Below are 13,309 nucleotides of genomic sequence, written 5' to 3'. Positions count from 1 at the left end.
CACATTCGCCACACAAAGCGGGGTCTATTTCTTTGCTTCGGGGGATAAAATAAAACCCGTATTCGCGTTTAAACCGAGTTTCCATGGGTTTATAAATGATATTCTGTTTGGAGAGTTTATTTAATGATTTATTTTTAATTTTACAGCCAATGCTTTCACACGGGTTGTGTCGTGTTGACTGTTACGAATCTGCCGCTTTGTTTCTAAGATGTCTGCCGACTGAGTTGAGTGGAGTCTGGCCTCAGAGTGCGCGTGCCCCTTTCAAATACACATACAAACACTTGAACATCATCTATACGTTAAAAATTAACTTTTTAAATTAATGGATAAATTAATTTTATTATTATCTTTCATTTTATTTTATTTATTTTATTTTAACTCTATTTTATCATAATTATAATGTGATTATAGCCTCGAAAAAAGGCAATAAATACAATGCAACACAGCATCAAGCACAAAATAATATTTATTTCTCTCTCAACATACAGTCTGTGATTAGAGTGCAGCAGGGTAGGGTGGGGTAATGCAGTGGGACATACAGCAGGCAGAAGCAATCCCACACAGTTTGAATACAAGCCTTTGACAATCACAGCATATTCACCAGGGGGCAATGTTGTCCAGAGAGAAGTGAGATGAGCAGAGCAGGAGCTGTCAACACTCCTCCTCCTCCTCATCCTCCTCCTCTGTGCATCTCAGCTCCTCCATCTGATCACTGCATCCAAATGAATATGCCTAGAATAGTTATTCCTTCCTCTGCTCGCCATGAGTTGGCAGCCGGGGAGGTGGAACAAAACCAGATACGAGTGACAGAGAACAGAAATCTCTTACTACTGGAAGTATTTCACCAAAGCAGAAGACTCTGCATAATATCCTATAAAAGTCCAATTCAAACCGAATTGATGGAATAATATACATCAAAGCAACCCCTCCACCGCCACCACCTCTAAACAGTCAAAAAAAAAAAAAAAAAAAGTACAAATATAAACTACAAGAAAACTGTACAATTCACAGCTTGGCAGAATCGGGGTGCTGAAACCGTTCAAATGTGTCGTGGAGATGTGAAATATTTAACCATTGCAGCTGTATTGTTTGTCTTTGCTTTGTGGAACATGAAAAGTTGGCCATGCTTGTCAGTGATAAAAAAGTACAGGCGGTGAAACCCACTATATACAGTGTAGGAAACTCTTAAACATAGGTTAGAATTAAGGGAGACTATATGTTGTGCAAATCTCCCGCATCAAGTATCATTTGACTTTTGCAATATATTACTGAAAAGAAAAAAAACGAAGGCTGTCATCCAAAGCAACCTGGAAAATAAACACAACACCAACAAGGCAATAACACTGCTTTGTGAGCATCTCATCTGTTAATTTGAGTTTTCTTTTTTAAGTACCATCTTATGTGACTATAATGCTGAACTGTACGGTGGAATCACCTCAGACGATAGCAGCATCAAAAAAAAAAAAATCAAGCTATAAACATCAAATAATTTAAAAAACATCAGACTTAACTGGTGATTGCACAAAACATTTCACATAGTGTATGCTGAGTAATAGGATAGCCGAGTTGAAAGAACTTGTAGCAGTAGTGACTTGTCTGTTTGTGATGCTTTAAACTTTGCCCGGTAACTTGTTGGTTGGTTGCTTGGTTGGTTTGTAAATTTGTTCAACTTTTTCAGCTTGCTCCTGTCGCACACATCAGAGATAAGGCTTGTGGCAAGGCCACGATCAAAGCTTTGTGGAGGGGTTAAATTGCACTTTTAAGCCTCAAAGCCTTCACATATTAATTGCTACATTCTAATCAGAACACTACCAGAGGCATATACTGTAGAAAGAGCTATGTACAGTATACATGGCTCTGGACACTGCCTTTCTCCTGAGCACAAGGCTACAACAATGCCAGCTCTTGTGCTGTCCAGCGCATCAGTTGTCCTATCAAAAAGAGGCTGTGTCCGCCTGAACCATTTGACCTGAAAGAGTTGATTTGGCTGCTGGCGTTAAATTTTTTTTTTTTTCCTTCTCTCATCAGTTGTACATTAACCATTTGTTTCTGCAAGGCAACGGTACGTCTCACCACTATGGCATTCCATCTGTCACAGGGGTGGAAAGTAAACAAGGGTTAAAACATGATTTTATTATTTAAATAAGAGCATATACTGTGTTAATAGTGCAGTTCTACAAGGGCATTCATATGTAAACCAAAAACAAAAGTGTCTGTAATGCATTAAAAAATAAGAGACTGCACTCAAGCTACCATTAAATAAAAATAACTTGGATACAGACATGCTTTGTTTCACAGAGGAAGAAAAAAAAAGTAATCTATAAATCAATGTTCAAGGCACTACATTCCTTCAAATGTCTTCATCATAAATACTGTCCTGTTACTGTATCTCAAACCACTGGTATTTGGATTCCAATGTAGTGTTTAAAGTGTACGTAACACAGAGAAAGGCAAAAAATCAATGTCACAACAGCAGTAATAAAGAATAAAGTGAAATATGTTTGTCGTGACTGCGGACAAATTGTCTCGTATGGCTGAGTTTAGTAAAAACCAAAGCCAAAAAGCATTAAGTTTTCAGACGTACATACTTAACACGTACTGTATAGTATACACACATACGTACACACACGCACACACACACAAATTAACTACAGATATAGGTGTTGTATAAAGAATATCAACACTTGCGTCATGTTATTTACAACATCAGGTTATGTACATGTGAGGCTCTGGTGAACCAGAACAGAGTGGAGTTGGACTACTGTGCCAACACATACTAACAAACATGAGTTAGCAGGTTAGGTAGTCCTAGTGGTTTTGGGACAGGGGCTGTTCTCTGGGTCGTGCATGACCAGAGGGTAGGCTTGGATCCCTGGGTTTGCCATTGCGGCATAGGGCATCATTGTCGCAGCACCAAGCACGCCTACAGGACCCACGGAGCCTACAGGACTAGGCATGCCAGGCCACTGCTGGGGGTAAAAAGGACCAGGAACCATCCCGCCGTAGGAGCCCGCTGGCAAAAGGTACCCAGGAGAGAGCACTGCTGAGGAGTTGGGAGCTAGAACTGGGGGCATACCAGGGCCTAAAGCAGCAGTCAGGGGGCAGGAGAGAGGCAGCTGGAACTTGTGGGGAGCGACATGGCGTTTCATCTGAAACAGAGGGGAGCAGTTGTACAAGTTGTGCATGGATAGCCTCACATGTCATATATCACTGGTTCGCAAACTGTGGTACGTGTATCACTGGTGGTCCTAGATAGAGAGGGATAGTTAAGCTTTTTTGAAGTGGGGTTGTATGAGGTATATCATCCATAGTCAGTGTATTACATACAGTAGATGTCCGTCGCCCAGTTTGCAGAAGCAGGCTGCAGTCTGACGTGAAAGCTAAGTAATCTACTTCTATGAGAGGGGGAAACAACAAAACATATTTAAGCCACCTAAACAAATCATTATCAGTTAAGTGTACGCTATATTAAGAGTATTTTCCCTGCTTTAACTCGCTGTCGTCTGATGATGATTTCCAACGGGAAAATGAAGCCATTATATCGCCTTCTTCAAAACCAGACTCCATTGAGAAAAGTAGTAATTTAACATTGCTGAACACAGAGATGCTGGTCTAACACTGCTTCGGGCAGTTATTTTGTTTGTGTTATTGTGTGACTTTGCCACTTAAAAAGGGTTAGTTCAGTGTTCCACAGTGCAAAAGATTTAGGGGGATTTAGCAGCATCTAGTCGTGAGGACTGCAGATTGCAACCAGCAACTGCCTGCAGTTCCCTCAGTGTTCATTGTTCAGGAGGTTTTTACCGTGAGCCGAATTATCCGCAGAGGTCTCTTCCTCTCAAAAGCAAATGGGCCAGGTGACTTAAGCCAATAAAAATACAGATCAGACAGTTTCAGCCCAGCTCCTACTAATGTGTGCTCACATTTTTTCTCTAATAACAATAATAAGATCTAGACGCTCAGGAGGTTTTTATCGGGAGACAAATTATTCGCAGATGTCTCTTCCTTTCCAAAACAAAATGGACTCAGGGATTTGAACTAGTAAAAACACTGATTACAACAGTTTCATGTTAAAAAAAACCTTTTTCTCTGATGCTACTTATGAGCTAAACTGTGCTGGCAGTAAGCGGAGGTAACATAGATGGTTTGAAAAGACTTTAATCGTGGCTTCAAACGGGAACTATTAAAAGAAGTGCAGATCAGGAGGAGAATATCTCAAGCAGCAGACGACAATCAACCGAGCGCAAACACTAGTGTCTACTTATGCAGCACCAGAGAATTCTCTGCAGCACCTGGTGAGGGGGCGGCTTTTCTGGTGTATGAGAGTAGTGTGGAAGAGCTTAAGTGCTACCCCTCTGTACAGCATTGCTGAGGCTGACAACAGTTAAAAATAGTTTTGTGACTGTGAATAAACCTGCCTCCTGTGTGTCTGTAGCTGAAAAGGTTCGGCCTAGGCTACTGTATTTTAACTTAGTGGTGGCTTAGTGGTGGTACTTGAAGACCTAATATTTCCTGAGCTGTTTGAGAACCATTGTCATGACTTTAAGTACAACTAATCCATTGTCATTTATTCCTGCGTGCACATCTCCATTGCAAATACCTCATGTGCAGCTGCTCCCATGGGTGGCGCTTTGCCTTCCAGGTCCTGCTGGCGTCTCTGCTGTTTGATCTGGTTGAGGGAGGGGCGTGGCTGATTGGCTGCCGCGACAGTCTCCTTCGCCCAGTCGTCTACCAGCTTGTGAAGATCGTCGGTGAACGTGCCTCTCTTGTTGTTGCTGTTGTTGGTCTGGACCTGAGCGAGCCGTGTGATTGGCTGGGGAGATGGTGAGGGCGTGGCTGTGGTGAGTGCCGGCTGTGGTTGACCGGAAGCTGTCTGAGTTGTGGCGGTGTTGAGAGAAGACCCTGAAAAGACACAGAGGTCTTAAAAATCTGGCCAGTTAAATAATTTGACAGTCAAATCAATTGGCTGCTGTATGGCGTAATTTAAGGCACGTTTGACACGATGAACCTATAATATCACCTTCATGAAAGCCAACTTTAAGAATTGTCCTTGTGGTTTTGTTGAGGTCAGAGTAAATGTGTATACAACCTATTTACTGTGACACATTTTGCCAACATAGCAGCCAAAGGATTGCAACACGAATGACTTTCATGAGTAATTATAGACAAATGAAATGTTTGATATGCAAGCAATGACAAATTCAGCAATCAAGACACTGACACCGCCATGCAAAACAACAACAAACGTAAATGTATGCAACAATCTGTAGTGTACCCACATTTTCAACAATTACTGCAACATTACCAGTGCCGAAACAAAAAAAAGAAAAAATAAAGTGCACATACAAACATAAGGAGGACTAATATAGTGTGGACAGAGGAAGAAAGACAGAGAGTAAGAAAGTAAATGAGATAGTTACTACTACTGCGCTCTTTGCCTAGACATAGTCGTTTCAGAGTGGACCCTATAAAAAGGTAAAACAGCACAAGACAGAAACAGTTAGGCCAGGACACACTGCACACCACACGTATGTGGACAAGCTGCTTCAAAAGCACATTGAGCTATCAAAACAATTGGGGAGAGAGAAGGAGGGAAAAGGAGGACAAGGGGTTTAAAAATCAGTGAGGAGGACTGGAAGAAAGAGCCTAGGTGTTCTCTTTAAAATGGGCAATCACTTGACTATTGGTGAGTGTACCTGACGAGCTCAGGACAGAGGGAGCAAACCTAGCCTTGGTTTGTGTTACGTGCTAAATAGCTCCTGGATGGATGAAGACCATTATATATCATACTGACATTTAAATTAACGTACTTTGTTTTCTTTTTTTAAAGGTCCAGTGTGTTAAGATTTAGGGGGATATATTGGCAGAAATGGAATTTAATAAAAAGTATGCTTCTTTATTGTATAAATCACCTAAAAATAAGATTTGTGTTTTCGTGTGCTCAGAATGAGCCGTTTATATCTACACAGGGAGTGGGTCCTCATCCACGGAGTCGGCCATGTTTCTACAGTAGCCCAAAACGGACAAAACACTTGCTCTAGATAGGGCCATTGGTGTTTTTTGCATCAGCCACCGTAGTAAGCAGGCCCTCCACATCGAGCAACGTTGGAAAAACACTGATATTTTGAATGTTAAATGGGTTTATTCTGTGTTTTTACCTCTGCGGATAATACAGCTCCTGGTAAAAACCTATAAAACGTCTGAGTTTGAGAAGGTGAGCACAAATTAGGAAGTGCTGGGCTAGCGGTGCGCCTCTGATAATCCGAACTGTGTCGAAGAAACTCTGATTTGTAACGTGAAAGTGCTTTATTCAGTGTTTTTACCGGTTTAAATCACCTGGTGTGTTTGTTTTGAAGAGGAAGAGACCTCTGCAGATAATTTGGCTCCCGGTTGAAACCTCCTTGGCATCTGGATTAGAATAAAGGTGAACACATTAATTAGAAGGTGCTCATCTCAGACAGGCCGAAAAGCGTGGAGGAAACGCTGATTTGTAACATGTAACTGCTTTAATCACCTTGCTTGTTTATTTTGGAGGAAGAAACCTCTGCAAATCATTCAGCTCCCAGTGAAAAAAAAAAAAAAAAAAAACAACGTCCGAACAACGAACACTGAAGGAATTAAGTTTCAGATGGTTGCAATCTGCAATCGTCCCAGCTAGATGCCACTAAATCCCCCTAAATCTTACACAGTGTCCCATCAACTGCTGTGTTAGATGGAAATCTGGTCTAATGCAATCACTATCATCTTAACAGCCTTTATAAAATAAAATAATTTAAATTTAATTGTAAGATTTAATAACTGGTCTATTAGTAGGTAGGAAGAGCCCATACAGATAATAGTGTTTTCTAAGAAAGGAAGACTGGAGCCTGGATTAAAAAGAGATCCCTTTGTCGATGTGAGAAATGCCTGTGAAACAAAATGTGAAACCGAAATAAATAAAACTTCAAACTGAAAGAGCACACAGATACTAGCTGGAACTCATCAGTCAGCACTTGTCAGAAACATGCAGGTAACTCAGGAGAGGTGGAAGGAGAAAAGAAAAGAAAAGAAAAAAAAGAAGTAATATTGATGATACAGCCCTTCGTATGGCGGAGCAAGTTTCCATCAGTGCCCTGCCTGGCGCCTGCACCATGCACGTCTTCTCCGTCCAAACATGAGGGACAGAGAGAGCTCTCCTCTACCACAGCAAAAGACCCTGCCTATCAGGGAAGGGCTTGGGGGTGGGTTGGGGTGGGGGTGGGGGTTTCTCTGTGTTAGTACACACAGGAGTGCTGACTTGGGGCAAAGTGCCTTTACTTGGAAGATGTCATACAATCAAAATTAACAGTGGATGGAAACACACAACAAATAAATAGGGTATAAAGGCTTTGGCATTCTCTCTCACACATGTACACAGACACACTTTTTTTAGATCTGACCTCAGGCCCATGTTTGGAGAGACCTAACCCCAGCACACTTGTGGGGTCTGTTTTTTTTTTAAGCCAGAAGCACGGCACAAAGCATCTGTATGAGGGGGGAGAGGGCAATAAACCCAACAACGAACGTTTATGAATGTAACTGAGGTTCTGTGATTTGCGGATGATTGCCAGAGAACAGATAAATACCTATGACATCCAAGTTACTTGCATCCTGGGTATTGTAGGCCGCACATGTAAGAGGCATGCACACCCTGGAAATGTTTCCTTTTCAGTCTTCATGCAAAGAAACACTGTGCAGACTCTTCGGGGTCAATCTGGATTTATAAACCCAGAGTTAATTTTTCTGACCACCAGAGACAGCGCTTCTCACCTGGAGGACTTATATCAAAATCTGTGTGAACTTAAGGAGCAAGGTGAGGCTGTCAGTACGATGGGGAGAGACTAAACTGACTGGTGGAACGTGCCTATCCAGTATGTCTTGTGGGAGGACCCACCCCTACTCTGCCTCTAATTATCTGTACCCCTTCGGGCATTCCAGGCATCTGCTTACCGCTAATGCTAGGCTAGCTATGATCCTAACTGATGCTACAAAGTAGACATGCCCTGGAGCGACTTAGCCCAAAAAGCAACGGCCTAAATTCCAAATTCAAGGCTTCAAAATGGGAGTCCACAAACCAATGAGTGACGTCATGGTAGCTACGTCCATTATTTTTAGTCTATAGTAGATTGCTGTGTGTCGATTCTACCACTGGGGGGCACTAATGTTAGAACATTACTAATTTTACACCGTGGCTTCAATCAAATTCACATAACTGATATAATTTACCTGTAGATGGTTATCACAAAGGAGCAGGATGAATATATCACGCTGATACCATCTTTTTATCACTAAAACTTCAAAAAAACTGCTGTCAAACTAAAAGCCTGATTTATATGAGGGTGTCACGGGTCACAGATTTATTTCTGTCCTATCAGGAGTCCAGCCATTTCAAATCCAGTAGTCCCACACTTAAACAAAAGTTGATGCAGAACTTGGCGCACCAAGAGGGCACAGATTTTAATAATGGAAGTCATAGCTTGAGGGAAGCTCTTTCCAGGAAGTGGCAAATACAACTGGGAACTAAATGCACCATTATCTACCTCTAAATGCCACAAACAAGGGTCAACAAACAGTCTGCACCAATTACAATGTCTAACTGCAGTAGCAGGTGAAGGGACTTCGAGCAAAGTCGTAAAATAAAGCACAGAAATGTGACTTCTTACACTGATCGCTTGAAGATGAAAAGAAAACATTTCCTGGCTGCACAAGCCTTTGATTATAGTGGCATATGCCTGGGTTAGCTACGTTCAGTTGGCTCTGTAGACATGAGTTTTGACTACCAACATCATGTGTGCATGTGATGGATATCCTCTGGCGTTCAGAAGAACAATATCTTGCAGAACACAAGCTTTGAGGTCATGGAGGGAGGAGGGGTGAGTGGTAGGAATATTAAATGGGTGATGTACGCAAGGTGAGGAGGCCTGTGAGGAGGGTGGAATAGAAGATCCAATATATTACATGTAAAAAAATTGGTTGATAGAAGAGAGGAAGGTTAAATAAAGAGAAGATGGAAATGAGTGAAGGGAAATAGAAAAGAACAAATACAAACAGATGGACAGAGACACAGGTCCACTGAGGAATCTAGTGCGTGGTTTGCTACTAGATTTATAGGTGACTCTCTCTGAAGTTTGGTGGTAAACCGTCCAGCCTGTAAAAATGAATATAAGAGGGAAGAAGAGAAGAAACAAGAGAAACACTTGTAAAAGTGTACAGAGACTGGGATGAGAAACCCCTACCATCAAAGACACCAGCAAAGGACACTAAAGAGGAGTGCACGGTAAGCAGGATCCCACTATGTATCTGGTGAGGGTACTGTGGTTGTGTGCTTGGGTTCTGACCCTCATATTGTCTGTCTATTAATTTCTTATTGCTTATGTGACGGGGTCATATAAGTGTTTACAGCTTGCAGTAATTTGGACTTGTCTTCAAATGTGCTTTTGTCATAGCATGAAACCGGAAAACACACCAGAATTCAAGAATAAAATGTAGTTTAAAAATTCTATTAAAAAGTAAATTTTACATGGCATCAAAATCATATAATCACAACAAATAAAAAAAAAAAAAAAAAGATTAAAGTAAATAAATCCAAAATACATTTGAACCACAACATTTAGGAAGTAAAAAATCAGCCTGTTACACAGAAAAGACTGACAGCAGCGATCCAGCAAAAGAGAGTTTAGACCCTAATCTATGTTCATCAGAGCTAAACACGCTAAAACTTCTCCTTTTTTTGTTGCCAACCCCAAAATATTGTTGGCAAACTATATGGAGACACATGTTTTATCATCCGTCAGATGTCAGTAGGTGTTATTGACTGTTAGAATGGAGACGCAGCTCTTGGTATCATAACAGCTGACAGTACAGTGTCCAACCTTTTAGCTGCAAAATGCATCCGTCTTGCAGCAGACTAAAACGAGACTTGGTTAATAATTTGGTTGTATAAAGGCTGCTGAAAAACAATGAGTCATATTTATTAAGTGCTATTTATTTAATAACTTTTCCTCTGTACTGTGAATTATAGCAGATTAACTATTAATCATTTTCTGTTTTTCTATTTTAGTATCTGCGTACATGACATTCTCACATTCAGTTCTTGGCACGAATTTAATATTAACTCACTATTCTTTGTTCTACTTCTCTCAGTGCTACATGGAAAAACTATGATGTGAATTTAATTATAAGGTGAGTTTAAAATAAGCCTGTTTATACTCAGTATTAACATTTTGGTGATCCGAACACAGGTGGACAGCTCAGACACATCGATGTCACGCTTGTGTCTATCATGCGTTTCCAGTTTCAGATTTCGTTATTGCCTACGTCACTTACACTATAAGGTTAAAGGGCCCCGTGCACAGTTATCATGTCCACACTCTCACTAGCTGCTTGTTAGCATTCTTGCTAGTCACATTAGCAGTTGTGTCGGTACAGCTGGAGATATCACTGTCAGCAGAATTCAACACATCTCCTTCCATGGGGCAAAATTGTGTTGCTCGCCTCGCACACTTGCCAAATAAAGTTTTTGCTTTTAGGTAAACTAAAGTTGAACGTTTGTTATGCATCATTTATTCATTGGGTTGATTCTGCCACCATATCGGTTTACTGTATAAACTGCCAAAGGGGTCTGAGGATATACTGTTAAGTTTTTAGCTGCCAGGTTTATTTCCACAGTATGCAGCCCACTGAATATGCGCAGTAGTGTTTCTCCCACTAGTTCCCACACAGCTCAGAGACTTTACATTGTGATGACGTCACAGATTTTTAAATCGCTCCTCTCGGCTCCAGGAAAGCTTTACAACTATAAAACCTCCATGGATCAAAAATTAATCATAAAAAGTGTCATAATTGACCTTGTTTGCCGTTCAATGTGTCCTGTCTACAGTTTTACAGACGTCTCTTTTATAATAGTGGCCAAGGGGGGAAATGCTTTTTGGGCCGCAGTGGATTTTTCTCGCTGCAATACCGTGAGTGACCACTGCAAAAAATTGGCTGCAAGGCTGAGCTGCTATTCTGAGGACCTGACCAGGATGCATTAGCTGTTACACTATAAAAGATATGTGGTCAAATGCATTCCAGACCACCTCGGCAAGTGGTTTGAACAATCAGATCACACTGCATTTTAGTGACTGTCTTTACTTGTATTTAGTGCTGTCCACTTGTGATCTGATCACCCACGATGCATGTTAATACCAGGTATAAACAGGCTGTATGTGAACTTTAAAATGTGTACCACATAAATTATTCGATTCAGTGCCAACCTCTGCTTTCAGTTTATTATTGGTTTTAGATAATTTATACGAGGACACAGTGCGCATATTGATGGATAGCACATCGGTGTCAATTCTCCTTCTCTCATTTATAAGTGTTATGTTTGCCATATGGCTTATTTGTTAATATTTTAAGTGGTCCTACGCACAGTATGAGGTGTGTATGAGTCTGTAGTACTTCAAGATGAGACTCTTGATCCATCTAAATGTTGTCCATAGACAGTAGGTACAACATTGTCACTGTTAAACAGTTACCTTAGCCCTAGTGGCTGTTTTGTAAATAGCATGTCCCATCCACACACACATCAGCATGCACATGAACCTGTAATGGGTACCTTGGCCAGGGCCAGCTTGGTTGGCTGTTCCATCACCATGTAGCCCAGCGTAGATGTTGTCTGAGGAGAAAGAGCCCTTCAAGGAACAGGGCTGCTGCGTGTGGACCTGCTCTGGGGCTGCGCTGGACTTATTGCTGGAGCTACAGCTGCCACTGGAGTGAGCAGAGCCATCTGACAGAACTGAACTTTTTGCCGGGGAGCTGGATGAACTGGCAGCACTCTCACCTTGGTGAAAAAAGGAAAAGAAAAAGTGTGAGTCAGAATGAATCACGCGGTGAATCACACACTCCTACGGTTTTCTGAACCTTACGCCATTCCTGTGTTTTCCACTTGTGTGCTTTCAGACTGAAAATGCTCTCCCATACACACATAAACCACTTATCACCCCGCCATCCAAACCCACACACCTTTCCTCTCTGTGGAGGTGTTAAGATTGTTTTTGAGCTGCTGCACCATTGGATTGAGCAGTTTTCCAGCCTTTAGCTTGTGTTTGCTGGCCCTGCGCCTGCGGCCACTTGGGGGTGCGGCGTGGAGCAGGCCGACATTGGGGGGTAGCGTTTTGCCCAGCTCCGTGTACAGCCGCTCAATCTCATTCCTCTGGAACGCCTGCAGCTCAGAGATCTCCTTCATGTGTCTGGTGAGAAGGTACAGGGTGAGAACAGACAGAAATTAACTGGCTGCTGGTCAATTTCATTGCCTTTTTTCATCGTTTTTTCTTTCAAGCATTCTCTCAGTAATTTACTCCCCCTGTAGTCCACTAAAGCCTCTGTCGTTAGAGCTTGAAGTCATAATACCTGCGTCAAGAACATCCTCTCCTGAAGTGTGTACTGAGTCATTCAAAAACCTCTTCATGTCTTTCGAAAACAAGTTGTGTGAACTCGACTGACAAACCTCAACTTAGAGGCATCTAATCATTTTGTGGGCTTTTACAGGATCATTAATATCACTGTAAATACTGACAGAAGGCAATGACAAAAAACAACACTGGTGCTTTTGCTGAGCTCTGTGCTCAAGAGGAGAAAGTATTGTGATGTTCTACAAAAAATGTAAAAATCAGTTATTTGTGCATTTAGTTTACAGTTACTGTTATTAAGATCACAGTAACGTCAAACATTTGCATCTGGCAGCCAAAAATAGCAGTAAGTCATCCACTGTATTTAGATGAATCAATTTATCACAGTCAAATAATCCTCTTTGCACCTTTACTATTGCCAAAATTAATCCCGTAATTTTAGCATGGTACTATCTGCTTGTTGATAATTTTCTGTTTTAGCAAGTCCCCAACACTTTTTTCATGCCATTACTTCTGGATTTCTCTACTACCAGCACAGATAAAAGCTGCTACTTGCAGCCGTAAGTCAAGGTCCAGTAATTTCAAGTCGGAGAAAACGAAGCTACAAATGTTTCCTAAAATATACATCATGGATTTGTTCTGTTCACAAGCTCGCAATAAGTGAATGCTTGTGAGTTTATTATATGACTGCAACCTAATTTATTTTTTACAGTGTGACCAAATTCTCATGAGATTAGTGTTTTCCAATGAAGTGGTAAAGCACACATATTTCTAATAACAATAACATGATTATCGACTTAATAATCAGTAATATTGGAAGTGGATAGGCCTTCTTTGCCACAGGTATTATCCATAAGCCATGACAAAATCTATTGTCATCATCTATTGTCAGGTAATACAAT

The 13,309-nt window shown here is 41.2% G+C and overlaps 1 protein-coding gene across 13 annotated transcripts in view; it reads right to left on the bottom strand.

Moving 5' to 3' along the window:
• Nucleotides 1–448: 448 nt before the first annotated feature.
• The window catches only part of LOC117257988 (serine/threonine-protein kinase WNK2), a 55,457-nt gene continuing 42,596 nt past the window's right edge, over nucleotides 449–13,309 (bottom strand). For 9 of the 13 annotated variants that reach the window (XM_078169918.1, XM_078169928.1, XM_078169926.1 and 6 more), the window contains 7 exons: nucleotides 12,022–12,248; nucleotides 11,615–11,839; nucleotides 9,065–9,163; nucleotides 6,334–6,405; nucleotides 5,418–5,462; nucleotides 4,598–4,899; nucleotides 449–3,149 (listed from right to left, as the gene is read on the bottom strand). In XM_078169918.1, the coding sequence (XP_078026044.1) occupies nucleotides 2,799–3,149; nucleotides 4,598–4,899; nucleotides 5,418–5,462; nucleotides 6,334–6,405; nucleotides 9,065–9,163; nucleotides 11,615–11,839; nucleotides 12,022–12,248 (1,321 nt within the window). In that variant the 3' untranslated portion in view covers nucleotides 449–2,798. Of the gene's footprint in view, nucleotides 3,150–4,597; nucleotides 4,900–5,417; nucleotides 5,463–6,320; nucleotides 6,406–9,064; nucleotides 9,164–11,614; nucleotides 11,840–12,021; nucleotides 12,249–13,309 lie in introns of those variants that run through there. The other 4 variants (XM_078169921.1, XM_078169925.1, XM_078169922.1 and 1 more) reach the window with 4 other exon arrangements.

The sequence above is a fragment of the Epinephelus lanceolatus genome, chromosome 8 (genome assembly GCF_041903045.1).
Source record: "Epinephelus lanceolatus isolate andai-2023 chromosome 8, ASM4190304v1, whole genome shotgun sequence".
Lineage (NCBI taxonomy): Eukaryota > Metazoa > Chordata > Actinopteri > Perciformes > Serranidae > Epinephelus > Epinephelus lanceolatus.
This window is presented reverse-complemented; position numbering and strand designations above follow the sequence as displayed.